Source organism: Schistocerca serialis, chromosome 5 (genome assembly GCF_023864345.2).
Source record: "Schistocerca serialis cubense isolate TAMUIC-IGC-003099 chromosome 5, iqSchSeri2.2, whole genome shotgun sequence".
NCBI lineage: Eukaryota > Metazoa > Arthropoda > Insecta > Orthoptera > Acrididae > Schistocerca > Schistocerca serialis.
The window spans coordinates 311,476,988-311,501,339 of NC_064642.1; the positions used below are offsets into that span (position 1 = coordinate 311,476,988).

Below are 24,352 nucleotides of genomic sequence, written 5' to 3' on the forward strand. Positions count from 1 at the left end.
TATCCCTGCCTGTCGTAAGAGACGACTAAAAGGAGTCTCTCACTTTTTGGCCCTATAAGTTCAGGTCCCATTTCATGGTGTGACCTGCCACTTTCCAAATTCTACAGAAGTGCAGGCCATATGGGGAAGGATGCCTTACATAGTACACGAGTTATCCATAGTGCCCTTAGATTTGATCTCCTGAACCTCTTGTCATGGCTCTGCATCTCCACCTGCAATTCAACTGTTTGGGGGAGGACAATTTTTGGGGTATTTCATCTTCTTCCATTGTCTCGTTTCCTCTTTCGTCCCCATGACAGTATTGGTTTTCTCTGCGCCCAATATCCAGTATGGTAGCCAGTCTGTTGTGTTGGGGCCATCATGTACCCATTTGGTGGTACCCCCGACAACACAGGGATTGCACTGCTGATGCCTGAGCTGTAAACTCCCCACGTATGCCGAGTAGTAGATGCCTGTCTTCCTTGGGCATCAGGACTCTCAGCAATGGCAATCATGCCAGGTGGCCTTTGCTGTGGCTGGGTGGTGCCCGTGGGGAGAGCCCCTGATTGGAGTGTGTGGCATCAGGGCGGATGACCCACAATGAAGCGGATTAAGTCATCTCTTGCTGGTAACTGTACAGCTCCAGCAGTCCCTAAGGAGTTAAGACCGAGTACAATGCTAACAGATATGACCCTAAATTGTTTCCCTCCCTCGCTACACCTTGGGAGGAGCGTAGGGCTACAGAAAGAAGAGCCATATGCGCCTTGGTTTTTAGTCTGTAGCAGAATGGACAGGGCCTCCTTTCTGCCTATGAAGCCTCAATTTTTTGTTGAACATCTTGAGGATAAATTTGGGGAAGTGACAAGATGAGAAGCGGCGCAGTCTTGATTCAGACAGTATCCCAGCCCAATCCCAGGCGTTACTTGATTGTGATCGGCTGGGTGATATTCCTGTTTCTGTCACTCCCTGTTAAAGCCTCAACATGGTCCAGGGGATGATTTTCCATCGTGACCTCCTCTTGCAGTCTGACGAAGAGCTCCATACCAATTTAGAACGGTGGGGTGTTCATTTCATCCTGCAGCCACTGTACTAGATGGCTGCGTGCCTTTCTGCAACGAATGTAATCTCGTAATAACTTGCTGCGTTACAAAATTCCACATGTCAAGATTGCAGATGTCCACTGCATCTAGATACTCCCTGTGCGCCTCCTCTCACTTGTATCAACTGTGGAGAGCAGCACTCCCCTGCTCATCAGCTTGCACGGTAGTTGAAGAGGAGTGGAAAATCGTGGAGTAAAAGACCGTGGACTGGTTGGCATACCAAGAGACTAAAAGTAAATTTGAACAATTGCACCTTGTTCGGTTGACATCCACATAATGCTGATCACAAGTACCAGTCGTACCACACTCTGTGCCACGAACAGTGGGCCCTCTGGGCCTCCAGAATACATCTGCCCCCTTGGTGGTAGGGGGAAAATATCCTTTCCTTGCTCCCAAGGTACCTACTTCGGGAGCAGGGGCCCTCCAAACACAGAGGACACCAGTCCCCTCCACAGCCAGAGAAGCAACAGCCTCCTCTGGCTCCTGTCGTGTGGAAGGGGTCCCTTGGGACCCTCTCCCCCAAGGTCTCCACTAATGCCACAGCGGACACTCGCAAGTGGCTAAAGAAGCCAAAAGCTGCTGGACGAAGAGCTTCATGGTCTTCCTCAATGCCTGAAGCTAATTCGGAGAAGTCCTCCAAGCAAGCTCCTAAAGAGAAGCGAGAGGCCAAGCAAACCAAGAAGACTGCTAAGAAACAGGACCCTCCAGTGGCCCCAACACCACCACCACTCCGCACCAATCCTGCACCTGCAGATGTGGTGGAGATCTGTGTCCCCTGAGGAACTGGATCTCACTGATGCCTCATCCACAATACGAAGGGATACATATACTCAATCGGTGGCAGCAGGTGATTCTGGGGCATAACCTGCCTCCTTGTATGCTTCATGCCTTCCCAGCCACACAATAACGTCATCCTCCAGTGGAATTGCTGCGGTTTTTTCCACTACCTGGCTGAACTACGGCAACTGTTCAGCTTTACACCTGCTTTCTGCATTGCCCTCCAGGAAACCTGGTACTTGGCAATGTGGACCCCTGCCATTCGCAGCTGTAGGGGATAATACAAGAATCGTAGCGACTTAATAGTGTCAGGTAGAGTTTGTGTCTGTCCTGAACTCAGTATGCAGTGAACCTGTGCACCTTCAAACACCTCTTGAAGCTGTGGCAGTCAGGATAAGGATGTTGCAGGAAATAACTGTCTGTCATGTATATCTTCCTCCAGATGGTGCAGTACCCCTGAACACATTGGCTGCACTAGTTCGTCAACTCCCTAAACCTTTCCTCTTTTTGGGAGATTTAACGAGCGTAACCCCTTGTGGTGTGCCACTGTGCTTACTGGCTGAGTTAGAGATGTCGAAACTTTCCTGTCTCAATTCAACCTCTACCTCTTAAATACTGGGACCTCCACACATTTAAGTGTGGCTCATGGCACTTACTTGGCAAATGATTCATCCCTCTGCAGCCGAGGACTTCCATCTGTCCACTGGAGAGCCCACAATGGCTTGTGTGGTGGTGACCACTTTCCCATTTTCTTGTCACTCCCCCAGTGCCATTCCCTTGAACGTCTACCAAGATGAGCTTTAAACAAGGCAGACTGGGAAGCTTTCACCGCTGAAACTCCCCCTCATGGTGCCATCACTGTTGTCGTTGATGAAGTCACTAGAATGATTGTTTCTGCATCAGAAAATGCGATCCATTGTTTGGGGTGCCCCCCAGCGAAAGTCAGTACCTTGGTAGTTGCCAGAAATCGCTGAGGCCATTAGTGTCGGTGAGCTCTATAGCAACATAAGCGGCACCATTCCCTAGAGTACCTAATAGCTTTTAAATGGCTCTGTGCCCACATTCACCAGTTTATAAAAAGGTGGAAACAGGTGTGTTGGGGTAGGTAAGTCTCGACCATTGGGTGCCATAGGTCACCTTCCCAAGTCTGAATGAAGATCAGATGTCTTTTTGGGTACCAGACCCTGACATTTGTTACTGGCATTAACATCAGTGGCGTGTTATCTACCGACGCAAATGCAATTGCCGAGCACTTTGCTGAGCAATATGCTCGAGCATCTGCTTTACAGAATCATCCCCCAGAATTTCGCACCCTCAAACGGCGGGTGGAAAGGAAAGCCCTGTCGTTTGCTGAACATCACAGTGAACCCTGTAATGCTCTAATTACAGAGTGGGAGCTCCTCAGTGTCCTTGCACATTGCCCTGACACAGCTCCTGCGTCAGATCGGATCCAAAGCCAGATGATCAAACATCTCTCGTCCAATTACAAGAGACACCCCCTTGCCATCTTCAACCAGATCCGGTGCGATGGTGTCTTTCCATCGCAATGGCAGGAGAGCACCATCTTTCCAGTGCTCAAACCCAGTGAAAACCAGCTTGATGTGGATAGCTATGGGCCCATCAGCCTCACCAACATTCTTTGTAAGCTGTTAGAACGTATGGTAAGTCAGCAGTTATTGGGGTCCTGGAGTCACGTGGCCTAATGGCTCCATGCCAGGGCGGTTTCCGCCAGGGTCACTTTACCATTGATAATCTAGTTCCCTAGAGTCTGCCATCCGAATAGCCTTTTCCAGACGTCAGCACCCAGTTGCTGTCTTTTTTTATTTACGAAAAGCTTACAACATGACCTGGCAACATCATATCCTTGCCACATTATATGAGTGGGGTCTCTGGGGCCCGCTACCGATTTTTATCCAAAATTTCCTATCGCTCTGTACTTTCCATGTCCAAGTTGGTGCCTCCTGTAGTTCTCCCCACATCCAGGAGAATGGGGTCCTGCAGGTCTTTGTATTGAGTGTACCTATATTTTTAGTGTCCATTAACGGTCTAGCAGCAGCTGTCGGGCCATCGGTCTCACTTTCACTGTATGCAGACGACTTCTGCGTTTCATACCACTCCTCCAGTATTGGTGTTGCCAAGCAGTGCCTACAGGGAGCCATCCACAATGTGCAGTCATGGGCTCTAGCCCACGGCTTCCAGTTTTCAGCCGCAAAGTCATGTGTCACGCACTTCTGTCGGTGTTATACCGTTCATCCGGAGCTGGAACTTTACCTTAATGATGATGATCCACTCATTTTAGTGGAGACATATCGATTCTTAAGACTGGTTTTCGATGCCCGATTGATGTGGCTTCCTCATCTTTGTCAGTTGAAGTGGAAGTGCTGGCAGCACCTCAATGCCCTCCACTGCCTGAGCAACATCAACTGGGGTGCAGATCGCTCTACACTGCTGCAGCTCTTTAGAGCCCTTGTTCAATCTCGCTTTGACTATGGGAGTGTGGTGTATGGTTCGGCGGCACCCTTGGCGTTGCATTTACTTGACCCAGTGCACCACTGTGGCATTAGACTGGCAACTGGAGCTTTTAGGAAGAGTGTTTTGACCAGCATCCTGGTGGAGGCCGGAGTCCCTCCATTGAAGGTTAGGTGTGCACAACTGCTTTCCAGCTATGTTGCACACATTCATAGTTCTCCTGAGCATCTGAATTACCATCTCCTTTTCCCATCCATGGTGGTTCATCTCCCGCATCGGAGACCCAGGTTAGGGCTTAAGATTGTGGTTCATGTCTGATCTCTTTCCGAACTGGAGTCCTTGCCTTTACCACCTATACTCGAGGTCCATCCACGTACACCTCCATGGTGTACTTCAAGGCCGAAGCTTCGCCTGGACCTTTTGCGTGGTCCTAAGGACTCGGTTAACCCATCAGTTCTCTCCTGTCACTTCCTCTCAATTCTTGACATGTGCCAGGACCATGAAGTGGTTTACACTGACAGCTTGATGGCCGATGGTCACGTTGGCTTCACATATGTTCATGGAGGACATATTGTACAGCACTCATTGCCAGATGACTGCAATGTTTTCACTGCAGAGCTGGCGGCTATTTCTCGTCCTCTTGAGTGCATCCGCTCATGCCCTGGCGAATTGTTTCTTCTCTGTAGTGAATCCTTGAGCAACCTACAAGCTATTAACCAGTGCAACCCCCGCCATCCTTTGGTAGTGACCATACAGGAGTCCATCTATGCCCTGGAACGGTCCAGTCATTCCGTGGTGTTTGTATGGACCCCAGGACATGTCGGAATCCCAAGAAATGAACTTGCCGACAGGCTGGACAAACAGGCTACACAGAAACCGACAGGCTGGACAAACAGGCTACACAGAAACCGCTTCTGGAGATCGGCATCCCTGTAACTGACCTGCGATCATTATTATGCCGCAAGGTTTTTCAGCTTTGGGAGACGTAATTTCATAATCTCAGTACGCGCAACAAGCTGCATATCCCTCAAGGAGACTATGAATGTGTGGAAGACCTCCATGTGGGCCTCATGCAAGGACTGTGTTGTTCTCTGCCAGCTCCCCATTGACCACACATGGCTACCTCCTCTGTCATGAGACCCACCTTGGTGTCGCTGTGACTCACATATGACTGTCGTCCACATCCTTCTAGACTGCCCACTTTCCGCCGCTCTGCAGCGGACTTTTAACCTTCCCAGCACCCTACCTTCAGTGTTGGCTACTATGCCTCAACAGCAGATTTAGTTCTACGTTTTATTTGTGCGGGAGATTTTTATCGTACCATCTAAGGATGGGCATTTAACCTTCTCTCGGAGGTCGCCACCCTCCCTCCATTTTAACTCTGTCGCACTTTCTTTGCATTTGTCTGTCTTGGTGGTCGTCTTTTCCCTACATGTGTTCATCTCGCCTTGTCTTTTTGGGGTGGACATTTTAATGTGTTGCAGAATGACTGGCTCATACTCTTTTATTATTGTGATCAGTCAGCCCAGTCCATATGCTGTGTGGTTTTAATACCTTCTTCCAGTTTTCCTTGTGGTGTATTGTAGACTCTTGAAGACAGATGTAAACTATCCTGAGAAAGTCTATTAATAAAGTTTCAAGAACTGGCTTTAAGTGATTACTCTAGGAATATACAACACCCTATGTACTGCTGAAATAGGGGTCATGAGGATAAGATTAGAATAATTGCTACATGCATAGAGGCATTCAATCATTCTTCCTTCCCATGCTCCATATGTGAATGGAACAGGAAGAAACCCCGGTAAGTGGTACAGTCAGATGTATCTTCTGCCATGCACCTCACGGTTTCCAGAGTATAGATGTAGATGTAGATCACAGTGTGCAAGCTGTAAAATACCCTGCAGTATAATAGTGTAGTTAAATGTTCAGGTTGGGGGGAGGGGGGGTTAGGTCTAGGTCCTTTATAAGTTTTTGAGACTTTGACATTTTCTTTCAAATAAGGTACCAGATACTGAAGACATCCCTCTTGTCAAGCCTGTTGGTATAGATCCATTCACTGTAATGCTTTAATTTTAATTCTGTTACTAACTTTAGTAATTTATTGTTAGAATTCATATCTTGGAAGGCAATTTTATGCTGTCATTTGCAGGAAAAGGAAAGCTTGCTTTAAATTTTACATGCATTGACAGAAAATGTAAGCTTTCTAATATTTTAGAACCTTCTCCTAGGATTGTAAATGACTTCAATTTTATTTACAATTTCCTTGAACTTTACTTAGGGTTTCTGTGTTATTGAGGCCATTATTTTATTTCAACACATCATTGTAGACTGATTCTTTCGCCTTGTTACAGTGTGTGCTCTTCTTGGATGGTTAAAACTGTTTGACTGGAACTCAAACCTAAATCCTTCATTTTCATAAGTAATGTTCCTACCAACTGAGTTATCCAGGCATGGTTTGCAACCAACCCTTGCAATTTCACTTCCACCAGGAAGTTGCATGTACAATCTTTGGGAAGGAATGTGCTTGGGGTGCAGGCATTGTAAGGACTACGTGAGGGTTTTGTGGTTGTCGTCATTGGCTGCTTGTCTTGACAACAGCTATTGAAATAACCACATTGCTTTATCTTTATGCAACACTCCTCCTTCAAAGATGAGAAGTCCGTCCAGCTGGAAATTATCTCCACGGCAAATTTCTCAAAAATTACAGCCTGGCTTCTTTTTCACTTACATGTTACACTTTCATTGCCATCCATACAGTCATGTTAGTTAACTATTGTGTAAAACTTACAAAGCTGGCAGTACAGTTTCGTCCTTTCCATTTGCACTCTGTATGTCAACAATTGTGTGTTTCATTTAATAAGTAATGTCGTCGTAATAGTCATGCCCTGTGAGGTTAGGTGGTTCACAGTGAATCTCTTATGTGGGTCGGTGTTAATGTGGAATAACTGACCTAGCCTGCAGGTGTCTGAGTGCAGGAACACAGATGCCCGTCACCCTGCCTTGCAGATAAGCTGCGTCCACCCTCGCTTTCATGACATCAGCAAAAGGACAGAAAACTTTCACACACAATATACGCCCTAAAATCAGAAACTTACATACTAAGAACACAAGATCATGACCAGCCTGTGTCAGGTAGAGAGAGAGTAATGAATCACCTTTGAAGTGATAGGTTATACCTCATCTTAGACATACGTCCTGGTTGCTGGCCAGCTGCTGCAGAAACCAGCTCAGTCATCCACTCAGAAGTGCCAATGAAACAAGGAATTAACAGCTGATCCCTAACGAAAGACATCTCCTTGAACAGTGGGCAGTGTGAACATATAATAATTTGTGTGTATAGTTGGAGCCATGAACAGTGGTAGTTCAGGCTCGTTCTGCGCACCTGATGTGATGTCATCCTCAGACAGCCAGTGAACATTCAGTAGTTTTCTCAATACTCTGCTGTGAACATCTGGGTCAGTGCAAGTGTTAAATGTATTTGTGGCAGTTATTTGTTAAATTTTTATTCAGTTTGTTGCGATTTATCATGGCTGATGGTGGTGGTAGTAAGTGACTAATTTTCCATAACCAAGCGAGAAATAATTTATAGGACACACTTTCATCAATTTTTAATGGAACATTGTGATATCGCTGCTTCAAGGGTGCAGTTTGTTAGACGTATTCTTGAAATAAGAAAATTTGGCAATCGGAACACTGTCTACTTGGTGGGTAAACCATAATCATAAGGAAAGCATGTTGAAAACTGAGTGATAGTTTGGGTGGTTTTAGAGTACCAGTTGTTAAAAGGGGGACAAGTAATTGTGCTTCGTAGTGGTTCTACTTCCAGATTCATTCCAGAAAGCAAATTAGTGTTCCGGGCAAAAAAGGGTAATTCAGGTGATTATCGTTCTGAAATGAACTCTGACAAATTTACATTGTGATTTAGGAAACAATTTCTGCTTTACTTGTCTGCAAACTCAGCCGTTGTTGCGGACAATGCAAGTTACTACTCAGTTGTTGTTAAGACTCCCACAAGTACAAAAGAAAAACAGATACTATGCTGTGGCTTGCAAGTAAGATGATTCCGCACACTGCCAGTCACTTGGGCTGAATCGTTAAATCTTGCAGGGCTTCATGAGTCTCGTGTGAAAGCGTACGAAATTGATTGTATTGCACAGGAATATGGACGTAGTTTAAAGTTTGCCACCACATCATTGTCAGTACAGTCTGATAAAGCTCATATGGGCACAAGTAAAAGGATATGTCTCAGAACGAAACACAACATTTAAAATTGCGCACGTAGACACACACACACACACACACACACACACACACACACACACACACACACACACACACACAAAGCGCTTGACAGCATAACAACTTCAGCATGGGCTGAATGTGTTAGACATGTAGAACGGCTGCTGCAGGAGGACATAGAGAGAGAAATTTTAATTAATATGCTTAATCCCATCATCATCATCATCATCACCACTCAAAGACCAGATGAGACAGACTGCAGCAATGTAGATTATGACGGTCACAGTGATTGAAAATATTGAGATACATTTTGCCTTTTGTGACTGTAATAAGTCTTATTTATACCAGCTGCTTATTGATTTATTTTGAGGCACCTTCGGTGGACAGTATTTTGGCTTCTTTACTGCCACTTGATTACCTGTTGTAGTTTTGTGCATCACTGCAGCTGTAATAACACTCAATAAATTGTAGTCTTTGTTTTTATGAGTCCGCAATTACATTCTATTCTTTATAAACTTTGTTTTAATCGAGGTGCTTTAAAAAAAAACGAAATGTGCCTTGTATAAAGAAAACTTTAGTCACAGTTGCAAAAAACGGAATATTTTCTAACATTGCATACAATATTTTTGTGGTATTAAAATTGTTTCGTGCAGAATTTGCGGTAGACTGTCGGTGTTAGAACTAGTTAAGCACTGCACGTGATTCCACCTTATTGTGCCAGACATCATTGCATGTCTCATTCCTTTCAATCCGACTATCTCCCAGTGGTGTTCGTGTGGTGGTGGGAGCTTAACACTCTGACAAATCGTAACAAACTGAATAAAATTTCACCGAATAACTTCTCCGCTGTCCGCTACCCGTTAAGGTTGCAAACTGTTTGCCATCTACATCTCTATGCACATACTGCAGCTATTGTTCGCAACCGCCAATGCTGCAGTTCCCGTTTGTGCCTCTATACTGTGCGCACCTGCGCAGCACACTATTGTTCATGGAAAGAAAAGTGTTTTTACGCTACAGACTTCCCTGCAGGGATATTTCCAGTGCAGCTGAAATTTTTGTGAACAGCAGAGAAGCCTTCTGATTACAGTATCAGAAAAACAACCAACAAAACTGAGTTTCGAAAGTTATACCTGATGCACTTATTCACCTAATCCTGTGCCATCAAGTTGCACATTCCCCCGTTTATCAAACAAGTGTCAACAAAATGCCTTTCCAGGTGAAAAGGCACTTCAAACCAGGTTTGATGGCATCTTTAACTCTGAACAAATAGGTTTCTAAAAGTGTAGAATCGAACTCCCACAGCATTGTCAGACTTTCAGATAATGTAATAGTTGCACTCTTATGTTTACTCAGATAGTGTAAGTGTCTTTCTTTCTTTCTTTCTTTCTTACATTTTTGTGGTGATGTTGAGTAAACTAATGGAAAAATGTTGTTAAAATGCTAATACTGTGCTAATGTACTAATAAAAATAAATTAAAATTTAAGATATCGTTATGACAAAGGTCTGTTTTAATAAAACAAAGTATCTGTAACACGAGAGTGCCTAAATTGGCATGCATTAGTAAAATGTTATGCACTTTAGACTTTGAAGCAGTCTGTTTGTGCTGCCGTAACATACTGAATTAGAATAGAAATCTGGCAATAGGGGTACACACAGAAAGAAGCCCAGCTAAGAAATTATTCAGTGCCACAGTTTCATAAATAAAATTGTGGTCACAAAAACTAAAAATTATGTTGGCTGGCACAAAAGGCATTATAGAGTCTGCAGTATCATAAATTTGCCATTAATGTGCTGGGTACTGGAAGTAGCAATAGGATCTATGATTCAGAGATTTCTTCTTAAGATTTCCTTATTGGTTTTAGATATGGTTGATGGAAGCACTGTCATGAAATATTGGGTGCATAAGTTTGTAGTGTTTCTGTTTTGCAATTTGGTATACCTGTGGGTATGGGTTTATCGATTGTCATTTTTTATTTATAGGTTACCATTGCTATTTTACATATTGTCATTTGGAGATAGTGGAGCTGTATATGCTAGAAAACAGAATGTCAAGTGGAGAAATCTGAACATTTCTGGCTTATTCTTCTGTTTGAGTTTAATAGAAGAGTAACAACAGTGGAGGCAGCCAGAAACATTTGCGCCATGTTTGGGGATAATGCCATCGGATAGAGGATGGCAAGAAAATGGTTCTATTTTAGTTAGGATAGTTTTGGCATTAGTGACTCTCCATGTTTAGGAAGCCTCTCAGGGGTTTGATGAAGATCGTTCACACACATTAATCTGCAGTGGTCCATGTTAGCATACCTGAGAACTGGCAGATGTGATGAACTGTGATCATGCAACCATCGAGCGACATTTGTGTACAGTGGGGAAAGTTCAGAAATCGGGTGTGTAGGTACTACATGCTCTTACCAGAATCAGCAGGTGGCCATTTATTCATCTCTGCTTACTCTTCATTTGGTCATGTATGACAATATCGTACATATCCAGTATAATTAATGGTTACAAGTAATGTTACCTTTATGCTAACATAAGGAAAAGAAAAGTAGTTGAGCCCAAACAAAGCAGCAACTTCACTTACAAAGACCTGCAAGCACCCACAAATGGTAATGTTATGCATCTGATTGTGTACTACAAATTACATCCACAAGGTGTAACTATCAGTTGACTTATATTATCAACAGCTGAGACGTTTTGCAAACACAGTCCAAGAATAACCACCAGGAAGACTATGTGAACTGATGCTACTGCACAATGATGCCCACCTGCTTTCTGGTAGACTGACAAAAACTATTCAGGATTTCGTTTGGAAAGTCATACTGCGCCCACCTTATTTACGCCATCTTACGTTCTCAGATTTTCACCTTTCACACTATCAAACAATCTTCAAGAAACTTCCTTTGTGGCTGAAAATATGCACCGAACGTAGCTCAACAAGTTCTTCACCTCAAAACCATGTGATTTCCAGTCATGAAATTGAAAAATTACCAGTGTTCACAGACCATTGTAAATCATGAAGGATAATATGAGAAGGAAAGTTGCTACCCATCTTATAGTGGACATGCTGAGTCACAGATAGGCACAACAAACAAACAAAAAGACACGCGCAATAATAGTGTTCGGCTGTTAAGGCCTTAGTCAACGACACACACACACACACACACACACACACACACACACACACACACAATGCGTGCGCGCGCGCAGTCTCAGGCAGCTGAAATCACATTGGTAACAGCAGCACCGCACCAGTGCATGGTGGAAGTGGTGATTGGGGGGGTTAAGGAGGCTGCTGTGGAGAGGGAGAGGGATAGTATGGTGTGCGTGGCAGGCAGTGAAGTGCTGCATGTTAGATGAAGGGAAAAGGAGAGAAATAAAGACTGGGTGTGGTGGTGGAATGGCAGCTGTGTAGTTCTGGAATGGGAACAGGGAAGGGGCTGAATGGGTGAGGACATTGACTAGAAGACTGGGGCCAGGAGGGTTAGGGGAATGTAGGATATATTGCAGGGAAAGTTCCCACCTTTGCAGTTCAGAAAAGTTGGTGTTGATGGGAAGAATACATATGGCACAGGCTGTGAAGCAGCCATTGAAAGGAGGGGCATCATGTTTGGCACTTTGCCTTCAAAGGAGAAGTAATTGTTGGTGAGGATATAGTTGGTCATGGTGACTAGGAAGGAAGTTGTTGGTTTGGAATCCGCCGGGCGTTGGGAAACATAGTGTTCAGTAGTGTTAAGGCCATGGGCATTAGGAATGTTGTATTGTATTGTATGTTAACCGGGGACCTAGAAACGACAGATAGGCTCTGTCCCCGATGCAGCCACAGTGGTCCACAACCCCACGATGACTTCTGCAGTCCACTTCACCCCTCCGCCGCCCCACACTGAACCCAGGGTTATTGTGCGGTTTGGACCCGGGGGGACCGCCCCCTCAGGGAACGTCTCACACCAGACGAGTGTAACCCTTATGTTTGTGGTAGAATAATGGTGGTGTACGCATACGTGGAGAACTTGTTTGCGCAGCAATTGCCAACATAGTATAACTGAGGCAGAATAAGGGGAACCAGCCTACATTCACCGAGGCAGATAGAAAACCACCTAAAAACCACCCACAGGCTGGCTGGTTCACCGGACCTCGACACAAATCCGCCGGGCGGATTCGTGCCGGGGACCAGGCACCCCGTCCCGTCCGGAAAGCAGTGCTTTAGACTGCACAGCCAACCGGGTGGGCTTTTATTAGGTAATCATGGTGGTTCAAAACAGTGGTGGAGCCATTTTCCACAGGTAGGATTATAAGGTCAGGATCAATTTTTAGGTGGTGGATTGTGGTTCGTTCTGCAGATGTAAGGTTGGTTTGCATGTTCAGGGATTTGGGGAACTATGGTGAGGCAAGGCTCAAGGTTAAGAAATTCTGGAAAGTTAACAGGGTGTGATTTGGGAGCAATGGGGTTGGATCATGGTTGGATGGAGGAGTGAACTGAGTTAGGCAAGGTTCAATATTGGTCTTTGGTTGAGTCTGATTGGTAGGGTTGGTGGCCAAAAAAGTGTTTCCACTGTAGGCGCCGGGAAAAGGAGAGAAGGTCTGTAACAAATCCTGCATGATTGTATTTGGAGGTGAGGCAAAAGGTGAGGCCTTTGGAAAGGATATTTCTGTGAGGCTAAGACTTCTGGACGAAAGGTTCAAGGCTTTGTTGTGGGTCTGATTAGGTTCTGGATTGTGTGTGGTGATGGGAGTGAGTTTTGTAGGGTGGGGTGAGTGTAGTAGGTCTGCTAGAAAGGGTTTGTCAGGTATGAGTGGACGTGTGGGAGGTTTGGAGGTTCTTGTAGAGGTGGTGGACAGTGGTACTCTAAGGTGGGGAGTAGGAGGAGAGCAGGATGGAGAGCTTTTCGACATGGCATTGTGCATGTTGCTAAAGTTCCTGCAAAGGGAGAGATTAAATATATGTTATTGGCTCCAGAAATTTGGAATTACAAAGCAGGAGAATTTTGTGGATGGAGAGAAGGTACTGCAAGGAGGTTTAGGCTTTGTTGATATGGTTTTGCAGAACTATGTTGGTGAGGGCTAAGGATTTATCAGAATCTGAACAGGTGGAGGTCATTGTGGAAGGAGGGAAGGCGGCCAGAGATGGGTAATTTGATGGTAAGGCCATTAAGGGGATTCCATGAGCCAAGCAACAATGCAGGAACAGTATGTGGGACTGGGATCTGGCTAGCAACTCCCTCAGATTTCAACTTGATTCCCCCTTTTGCATCCATTTAATCCTTGCATTTTCACACGTATTTGTATTTTTGCAAAATTTTTTGGATGTAATTCTACATTATTTACATTATTTTCTCGCATTTTTCCACCACCATGGATCCTTGCTCCTTCCATTTGTGTCAATACAGAAAACTTTCCTTATCCATAGCCAGAATTTCTTAACCTCGAACCTTGCCTCACCATCATTCCCCATATCCCTCAACATGCAAACTAACCTTACATCCGCAGAAAGAACTGCAGTCCACCATCTAAAAACTGATCCTGACAAGGATTACCCAGCAGAAGGACTCTGCCAGCTGTCAGTTACTTCCACCTACAAACCTTGCCACAGTGACCCCAATCCACTAATCCAGCAAGATCTCCAGTCAGTACTCAAATCCTTCGGCCCATCACAGAACCTCTCCCCGAAGTCCATCTCTCTGCTCACCCTTACCACTCCCTGCACTCCGACCTTCTACATGCTTTTTAAAGTCCATATATCTAACCACCCAGGACGCCCCATTGTGGGCGGTAACTGTGCCGTCACTGAGAGAATCTGTGCTCTTGTAGACCAACACCTTCAACCGATTACACGGAACCTGCCCTCCTATATAAAAGATACCTACCATTTCCTCCACCAACTCTCAAAGTTCCTGCCCCTGTACCACACAGTGTCCTGCTTGTCACTACTGATGCCACATCCCTTTACACTAACATCCCATACCACTATTGAACACTACCTTCCCTAATGCCCGACAGAATCCAAACCAGAACTTTCCCTCCAGTACAACCTATGTTCCTGTAACCCTCTTGACCTCGTTAGTCATTGTCCACACACCCCCCTCCGCCCCCACGTCTAACCTGGAGCACGTCACTGTCCACCACCCCCACCATACTATCCCTCCCTGCCCTGCCCTGCCCTGCCCTGCCCTCTGCCTTAACCTTACCCAGTCACCACTCCCATCATGCACTGGTGCTGCTGCTTGCGGTGTGGTTTCAGTTGCCTGAGACTACAGTTGTGTGTGAGAAGAGCATGTGCATGTGCGTGTCTACGTCTATTGCTGCCAAAGTCCTTAGTGGCAGAGATCTTTGTGACAGTCTTTTTGTTGCGCCTTTCTGAGACTTGGCATCTCCACTATATGGTGAGTGGTCACTTTCCTTTTCATACTGTTCTTACATTCCAAATGGAAAATGTTATATATAAAGCACTTTTCTTGGCAAAGCATCAGCAGCAGTTGTATTACCAACTGTATGATCTGAATGGTATCGGTGCTCAGTGAATGAATGAATGAATGGTGGGGTAGTGTTAAGATGTATAATGACCTTCAATGATGTTAGTGGTGGTTCATGCCATGGCATATTCCTGTTCTGATAATGGTTTTTGTGCTTTAAAGTTAGTGATTATTTTGATACTGTGAATGCAATTATTTATTCCTGTTCTGATAATGGTTTTCGTATTTTACAGTTAGTGATTATTTTGACACTGTGAATGCAATTATTTTGTTATGAATAATTAAATGTCTACAGGAGCAGAGATAAATTTTGGCTTTAGCTTTGAACTGTGTCAGCTCTGGCCAATTGACTTAAGCTGCAATCATCATCATTTGGCTTTCTGGGAAGTATACATTTAACTGTAACAAGACATTCTATAAACTGACAAACGAAAAGTTAAAGAGCTATGACAGGCATTAAAGTGAAAACAGAGCATATGGAAAGAAAGTGGATTGTGTATTTCAAGTATCTGCTGTAACTTTTAATATATTTATATCACTGTGACATCAGTGCCTTCATAGGAAAATGTTTACAGTTGCCTACAGAATTGTGATTGTATCCAGGCATGCACCTCTTTTCCAGAGAAAGGCAACTACTAACATTTTACTACCAAGACATTGATATCTTGTCAGTGGGATAAATGTATTGATAGTTATGGTGATTTATTTTTAAATAATAAACAGTTTGCTTACTTTTCCCATGTCTCCTTTTCATTTGACTTCTCTTTGTGTGTAACGTCCATAATTATACACCTGTTTGCATGTTACTTCCTGAGCAATTGCAAAGAAAAGTTCCATCACACGTTTACAATTGAATACTGGAAGAAAATATTTAAAATTGTTTTGTGTAGCTGCAACATTCACTTATACTGCAGTATAGTCAAAAACATACTTTCAGATCATAGCTGCTATTTTCATAAAATAGGTAAGTACTGTAAACAATACTACTGAACACAGCTTGCGTCATCCTTTATCTTGGTTGTAATCATTACTGACATTGTTATGCATCTCCTTTTGTGAACAATATTTTTACATGTTACATGACAGACTAAATATTGCTCAAGTCAAGTCATTCACCACTGGTGGCAAAAAAAACATCTCAAGATCAGTTTAAAAAACAATATCTTTGATGTGGCATGAATTTGAATAATCTGATAACATAGTCCTCACTCCATGAGCTGAACTGAACTGCTAATGATACAAAATGGCAACAGAATTCATTGTTGCATTTATACTCGTTCAGCAGATAATTACAGAACAATATTGTCTGCTTAGAGTCACTAAACAGATGCTATATATTATTGTTAGATGAATGTCAACAATGTATGCTGGATACTTCCATCTAATTTTGATAGAATATTCCGAACAAATCTTGCATAATGCAAGACAGTGAGTTATAAAATTTTATTTTACAACTGCAAGGTGGTTATTTTATGATTGAATTATAATTTGTCACCTTTCACTTCGTGAGGAATCTGCCTCTTTCTGCCTTGTCCACTACTACAGCATTGAGACAGTGTTAGTTATCGGTGCCTTACTCACTAGTTGGGTGATGCTGAAACAGTAGCCATAGATTCAAATCTTGCTGGAAAAGTGTATTTTGGATATTTTTCCTCCTCCTCCTCTACTGTAATTTAAAATTACCACGGAGAAGTTGAAGAATCTAAGAAACCCTTAAGTTTATACTGCAGTGCTGTGTAGATAAAGGCAACCATTTGTAATTTCAGGTAACTGATTGTTGGACAGACTTCACTAATTATTACGAAATTATTAATTAGTTCATAGTTTCTTTTGTCACTGATTTTTGTTGTTTATTGAATAGAAGACTGGAAACATTGGATTTTCACCACACACAACAGAATATTTGTATTTATCGTAACTTTCATCTTGAGAGCAACAGTAAATTACTATCAGAAAAGCTGTCAACAAGTTGCAGGTAAAGTGGGTATAAATCTGTATCTAGTGTTGAAATTTGAGATGTCCACATTAGATGTCTACTTCTCCCGTCATTCTTGATTTGGAAATTCATTATTTTTATTTTATGAAGTCCCTCTACGGATGTTAGTTTTGCAGTTAATGTTGTGTTGGTGCCTTTCCATATGTGTTCCAGAATGGACTGATGACTTTCAGGCGAAAATTTATTATGTCACCCCTTCGATTTTTGTTGCTTTGGATTAGAACATGCAGTAATCCTATACCCGACATGTGTACCTAGTTGATTGAATGCAAATGTCAGGCTTCATGTGTCAGTTATTAAGACTTTTTGAAAGTGGATAATTTTTCTTGAAACAAGAACATCCTTGTCCGACGTCATGTCAGATAACATTAACCCCACACACGTTACAAATGTTTATAGAGTTCCTCCTCCTATGTGTACCTCTCCATTAAACCCAATATGTGTTGCAAATGTCTTACATTTTTAGACTTCAGGCTACTTTGTAATGCTTAAACAACTTTCATATGACAGAAGTATGCTGAATACAATACACAACTGCATATAAATAGTAGAACTTCAAATAAGAAAATAGCGCTCCCTAAATAATCATAGCAACCTACAAATCTAGTGTAACTGCATGGTTTTCATTCAGTTTATTGAATTGATTTAGTGTAGAAAATAAGACTAAAATAAGAAACAATATTATGTTAACTGTACAACAGCAGAAATGTGCCCAAGTGCACTGCAACTATCTGCTCGGATGGCAAGGTCTCAAGGCTTCTGGTGGTTGCTGTAGAGCAAGGAAACTCAAATAGAGCTTGGTGTTCCCATCTGGATGCAGACCCATTTCCTTTATGGAGTTTTGATGTTACTTGTGGGTTAGAAAGTGAAGCTGATCATCATTGTAATTCCAACTGATTGATAACCTTAGCAGACAGCCAGAATCTGTTTTTTAAAAAACGGTGGGGTTGATTTGAACGTAAGGCTGTTCCTACATTGCACAATGTTTACTGCTATGCCATGAGCAGAAGACAACACTTATTATATACGTGGCCATATAATACTGTGTTGCCAGATCGTGCAGACTGCTGGACTTAAAATTTTGAGGGACAGCCATAAGTGAACAACTGACACTTTGTCTCTATGGCTGGTGGCTAAGTTTTATGTGAGATACTGCACCTCTAACACAAATTCATACTTGTTTGGTGACATGGTAGAGTTCTTTAGACACATTTTCTATTCCTTTGGACACCCTCCACTTGCTGCCGTTTTGTTAAAACAAAACTTCTTAGCCTTAGTTCATGTAACTTCCTGTGCAGATAATTCTACCTCAGAAACTGCAATCACCTCATACACTGAGGTGACAAAAGTCATGGGATACCTCCTAATATGTCAACCTCCTTGTGTGTGCACAATTTGGTTTTTGTGCCTTACGGCCTCCTGGATGTTCATCTTCACAAATCTTACTATGAGCATTTGATGTTAAATGTACACAACAGTAAGATTCACTCTTTCATTGTCTTCACATTTATTGATACTATTTGCCATGAAGATTAGCTTGCTGGTAATGTACTAATATTGGTTTCTCAACACAGATCTGTAAGCTGCACAGACCGATCGGTTTCACATAATTTCATAGTGACAGAGATAGAGAAACAAACTTAAATCATGGCAAACACAAATGTTCACATATTGAATGATGGACAAGGATTAACTCCTATTTTGTGTGTGATGTCTATATAAAGATGTGCATTGTACAGAAATGACAAAATGTTAAAGCAAGAAGCAATTACATTTCAGATATCATAAGTCAGTAACAGCAATAAATATGAAAACAGATTAGGCAGTGAAGTTGTCTTGATTAACTAATCAGAAAATGACAAAATAATGGCTACTGTTGTATGATGTGGAAGTTCCTGGAATTTTCATGCTAAGAATTTTCTTGAAAATTGTGTAATTTGAATATTTCATAAACTAACATGTTTTAGGAAAGTTACATATTTTTGTAACCCTAAAAGTGATAGCCACAAAATTATAATGGTAGGCTTTTAACATAATCTCATTTTAAGATTCCAGTATTTTGGATAACAATTGTGATTTTGGATAACAATTGTGATTACTAATAACTTTTGAAGTACACAGTTTTCAGAAGTTAAACATTTGTTTTCAAATAAGTTTTCGTAATTTTGAAACTGTTATTAATGTCAAATTTTAAGAGTACAAGGCTTGTAATAATCATACATTTCAGAATAATTCTTTAAATAAAATATTCCAGTATAATGGTATTAGTTGTAGATCTGAAAATAATCCCTAAATAAAGCAGTTTAGTGAAATGCAGTTTGAATAAGAATTTAGCAATTGTATGTAATCATGGTACATGCATTTTGTAGAAAGAAAATGGAAGTCACTTTTCAGGTGGAATTGTAGCAAGTAGAGATGTTCTGCCTTGCTACGTCTGTCAGATACTTTGTCATTAAATCTTAGTCAGTTCAAAGTCTTACTCCTAAATTAGATTGTTTCTTTTTTACTTTTCAGATTGTGGTTGTACACAATAAAGTGAATGGGAAGCCAAGAGGATATGCCTTCATAGAGTATGAACATGAGCGAGATATGCATTGTGAGTAAGAAAGTGATAATATATGATTTAAAGATTTAAAATATAAACTCAGTGTTCAGTGTTGAGGTGTCATTAATTCTTGCAGTGTGCTACAGAAGTTTGATTTATATTTCTATGGTATTTGCATACCTTGTTGAGACTTTCTTCATTGCTTAAACTGTACCTAACATGTAGGAGACTGGGGGCTGACTCATATTAAGCTGCAGGTACATAGAGGTTAAATGTTACAACCCCCATGTAAATATATGTTGAATCCCCATATTTCCTCTTTATCCATGTCCATGTTCTGTAATTTGTGAGCATATAAACATGCTCTTTTTAGGAGAGGGAATCAGTTATTTCATATTTTGTGTTAACGCCAGCTGAAGACCTTAAAGATATATTAATACCACTTTTTATCTTGTTCTTGATACAGCATGGCGGGCAGCTGGCAACTAGTGCCCCCCATTTGTGTGCAAAATCCAAACATTGCTGGCTAAAATAGGTTTGTATGTGTGGTAAGACCCAACATACAAAGGAGGTGTAAAGAAGTTATTGTTATGTCTTGGAAGAAAAAAAGGAGCTTCCCTCTTAACCTTCTATCATCTTCATCACATTATGGTTTTATTGTGATGAATAATTCCAAAGGTTTTTAATCCATTTTGATATTTTCACATAATTTTATAGGAATAGTAACTTGGCATTTGTATTCTCTTGACCTAGAGAAATTATGGATAGAATATTCCCTTTGCTTAAAAACTCTAGATTTGCTTTAGTGAAATATAAATTGTTCAGGTGAGTGAAAACAATGAAGAAAAAATATGCTGGGCAAAAATGCCAGATTTGTGAATGCATATTAAATTTATACCCAGAAGTTTCTTACTTGAAGGTCTTGGTCCTGCAATTCTCTTATTCAGAGAAGCTATTGGAAATGGTCAGTAATGGTAAAGCTAATTAGGAAGAAATGGTCATAAATTGATTTCAGTATACTGATGTTTCAGAGTTTCACAAGATTTGCTGCTGTTAATGATAACCCATTAATGCACTGGGTACGGTTTATCATAGTATTGTGATGGATGTTTTCTTGAAATTTTTTGTCACACTGCATAGTTGTATGGGATGTACTGCTGGAAGGAACTGTCACCACCATGTATCTTGATAAAAATCAAGAACTTATTAACTACTTAACAGTTGTAAAGGCAGTAAGTAAAGTAAATTGCTGCCTGAAATTTGTCATTCGAAGTTTTATGAGTGTACAATTTTTGAGTTTTTGTGTGACCGGAGAAAAAAGAAAAAATCCTAACTAACAATTGCTGTTAATTGCAGTAATTACCAAAGTTATAAGCTGTAAATATTGGGCTGGTGGCGAAAACTGATTTTGCCAAATTTAGGAATCTTACAGGTATCTCTCAGTTTAGACAACTAAAATTTCAGTTTTATAACATAACAGATTTATATTCTATATGTTTCCCTAAGCAGGTATGTTACAGCTGAGTTTGAAAGTTGTTTAGTTTTCTTTGAAACGCACAACAAATTTGACAAAACTATGATAAAACTGGGTTCTCCCTTGGCTGGCAAAAATGAGATGAGATTGGGGGGGGGGGGGGGGCGAGAAATTTTGATATACTTTATTGATGATGTAAGAAAAGTTAATCATTTAGGGATTCCAGTTTTCTTAATAAACAGTCTTTGATGGGCAGCATCACTAATTCTTGCTTAATATAGTACAGTGTTGAGATTTTTCTGTCGGTATGTAATGTATACTTGTAAATCTCCAGTGAACATAAGTGAAAGATTGAATAGAATGATTGTACTAGTGACTTCTTACCCTGTAGAGTATGGCAAAAATTCAAAGGAGCATTATTTAACTGAATTGATTAAACATTCAGGTGGGTGATTTCAGTGTTAAAGATCTTCAGTTTAGCACCTTAATTTTCTGTGTTAAACATATCCACCATTATGTAACAAAATAGTCTAAACAGAAAGTTCTGTGAAATGTTATCCCCATTGGTGAATAACACTGTTGCTTGTGCATGAGAACTAAAAAACACTCAATCTCACAGGCATTGAGAGGAAACTGTGCAACCAAGAAAATAAAAATAAATCTATATATTTAAGTCCTCCAAATGGAGGAATCAACCAGGATGAGGGACAAGGGGGAGGACTGATTGGCATGTTAATAGGTACACGGAGAGTTGTTTCTACTAAAGTATTAGAGCCATTACATGCTCAAGTGTGAGGCTACCACCAGACTGATTAATGGAATTGTTGCTAACACAGGAAAAAATAAAAAGCAGTGAACAAGGTAACAAAACATGGCCCAAATTGCAGTAGACATAGGAAAAGGTGTAAAATGAAAGATACTTGAAGAAAAACTAAATATGATATAGAAAAATTACATTTGTAAATTTTGTGGTGAGTATGGAGGTCAGAGGTTGGCTGACAAAATGGGCAAGAGTCCATACAAACAGCTAATAGAAAAGAATATCCAGAAGCTAGTACTTTGTTTGTACGCCTTTAGAGCCAATGCGTAAGTAGTCTATATGCCTGAAGTAGAAATGGATAATCAATCTAGTCTGGCGAGTTTCTCTACTTTCCTACTGGAGAATGGAGAATTGTGCTAATTCTTTTTGTTTTGTGATTTGTTTCTATATATATTCCTAATGGAATGTCAAATTCTTATTATTAAATGTTCCAAAATGGAAAGCAGTACAGTACAAAAAAGCATTTAGTTTCAGATTTAAATTAGTTAATCTTGCATAGTGTTCAAATGTCATGTCATATGTGCTTGGTAAGTTTCCTGGAAGCAGTATTTTGCATTTGATTGTTTCTTCAAATGATTGTAATATCATGTGATTATGTTAGCAGAGTTCTCACACTGCATTTGTGTTTCATATCTTCAGACTGTTTGAATCATTGTATATTCCATAAAAATTCAAGACTAATGGAGGTTGATAGGAATCGAAAAAGATCTCTCATTAGGCTCATCCATTCTTTCAACTAAGTCTTTATTTGAAATATCTGCCACTGATATTGTCTTTGATTGAAACAAACAATAAGTTTGCTGCTCAGACTGTGTAGGGCCCAACATAGTGTGTAGTACTAGCTTGTTTTAAACTGTATGTTGTAGTTTAGTCAGATTGAACATAATCTTGCAGTGTTACATGGACATTTCAAAATAATCATTTTTCACATTGGTGGACACAAGTCTTGTAGCATCAGGATCATTGCAGGCACTATAAACACAGAGAAAAGTGCTATCGCATTTAAATTTATGTTCATTTTTCTTAGTATGATTTCTTACCCCATCACAGGAAAATTTAGTATGGGATATAAACACAACAACAACTTGCTTTATTTTAGTAATTTTGGATGTTACGCAGTAGGCAAGAAATTCATTAGGTACAAACTGCTGTTGCATATTTTCCTATGGTCAATTATCTACAAGTCCCATTATTTTACAGCAATTGGATGAAATGAGCCCTTTTGTGTTTTTGTTAAACTGATCTCACCTCTCCCCAATAGTAGTTAACTGTCAATGTGTAGTTTCTTTTGTTTTCTATTACTGAACCATAGTAGAACTTCAAAAAAGATGCAATGTATTCAGTATGAGGAAAAGGATAATCGCTACTCATCATAAAATGACACATTGAGGTACAGACAGGCACAATGAAAAGACACATTTAGATTTTGGCCAGAGGCTTCAGAAGCAGCACACATGGGCGTGCATGCGCGCCCACACACTCACGCACACACATGCACACAACTTGCACGTGCACACATTCATACAAGCAAGCACGCAACAGAATCCAGACTGCCACATCTGGCATTTCAGACCAGACCAAACCACCCGAGATGGCAGTCACATGTACGTAAGTTGTGCGTGCTTGTATGAATGTGTTTTTTCTTTCCTGAAGAAGGTTGTGGATGAAAGCCAAATGTGTGACAGTCCTGTCATTGTGCTTGTCTGCAACTCAACATGTCATTCTGTGGTGAGTAGCAATCTATCCTTTTCCTAATAATGTTGATATTCCAACCTGGAGTTTACATTATTTGAAGATGTAGTGTAAATTTGACAACAGTGCATATAACTCTGTGCCTTTTGTTCTTTTAATAAAAAGCTCAAGATTTAAAATTATTTAGTGGAACTCATCAGCCATGTCATGCTACACAGAACTCTCCTACTTCTCATTTATATTGTCATGCAACTCGTCATCATTGCACATTGATTGAATAAAATGAGCCATATTATGTGTCTGCACAGTTGGACTCATTTTTAACCTAGTGTATTGAAGCAAAACAAACTGGACACTAAGAGTATAAAATTATTGTTAATTGCCCGTTACCTGAAACTGTTACAGGTAACAGTAGCTGCATGTTTTTCCATTGTATATGATAAAAATGCCTTTCAGGCATCTCATTACTAAATCTTTTTCAAACTAATCCAGATGACACTAGAAATGGCTACTCAAGGTTTATCCTGATAACACCCAACACTTCAACTTTGTATGTAGAGATATGTTGTAAAATACATTTTCAGTACACTAGCTCAGGAATATTACTTAAGTGTTATTTGAGGGGTTTAATTTTATAAATGCGCGGGTTAACGTAAGTAAATAGCGCACCAGGTAATAATGGGAACCTGAAAGGATGAAGATTTCATCACATGTTCCATCTTTCTCTTGAGAAACTTCCTATACAAGCATAAAGATTCGAAATTTTCACGTTGCGTAAGTAATGTGTGGTAGG

The 24,352-nt window shown here is 41.1% G+C and overlaps 1 protein-coding gene across 1 annotated transcript in view; it reads left to right on the forward strand.

The window, feature by feature from the left end:
• Positions 1-24,352, forward strand: part of LOC126482324 (U1 small nuclear ribonucleoprotein 70 kDa) — a 68,438-nt gene that overhangs the window by 36,078 nt on the left and 8,008 nt on the right. Inside the window, exon 5 of the mRNA XM_050106370.1 lies at positions 19,543-19,624. Coding sequence (XP_049962327.1) covers positions 19,543-19,624 — 82 coding nt within the window. The remainder of the gene's footprint in view (positions 1-19,542; positions 19,625-24,352) is intronic.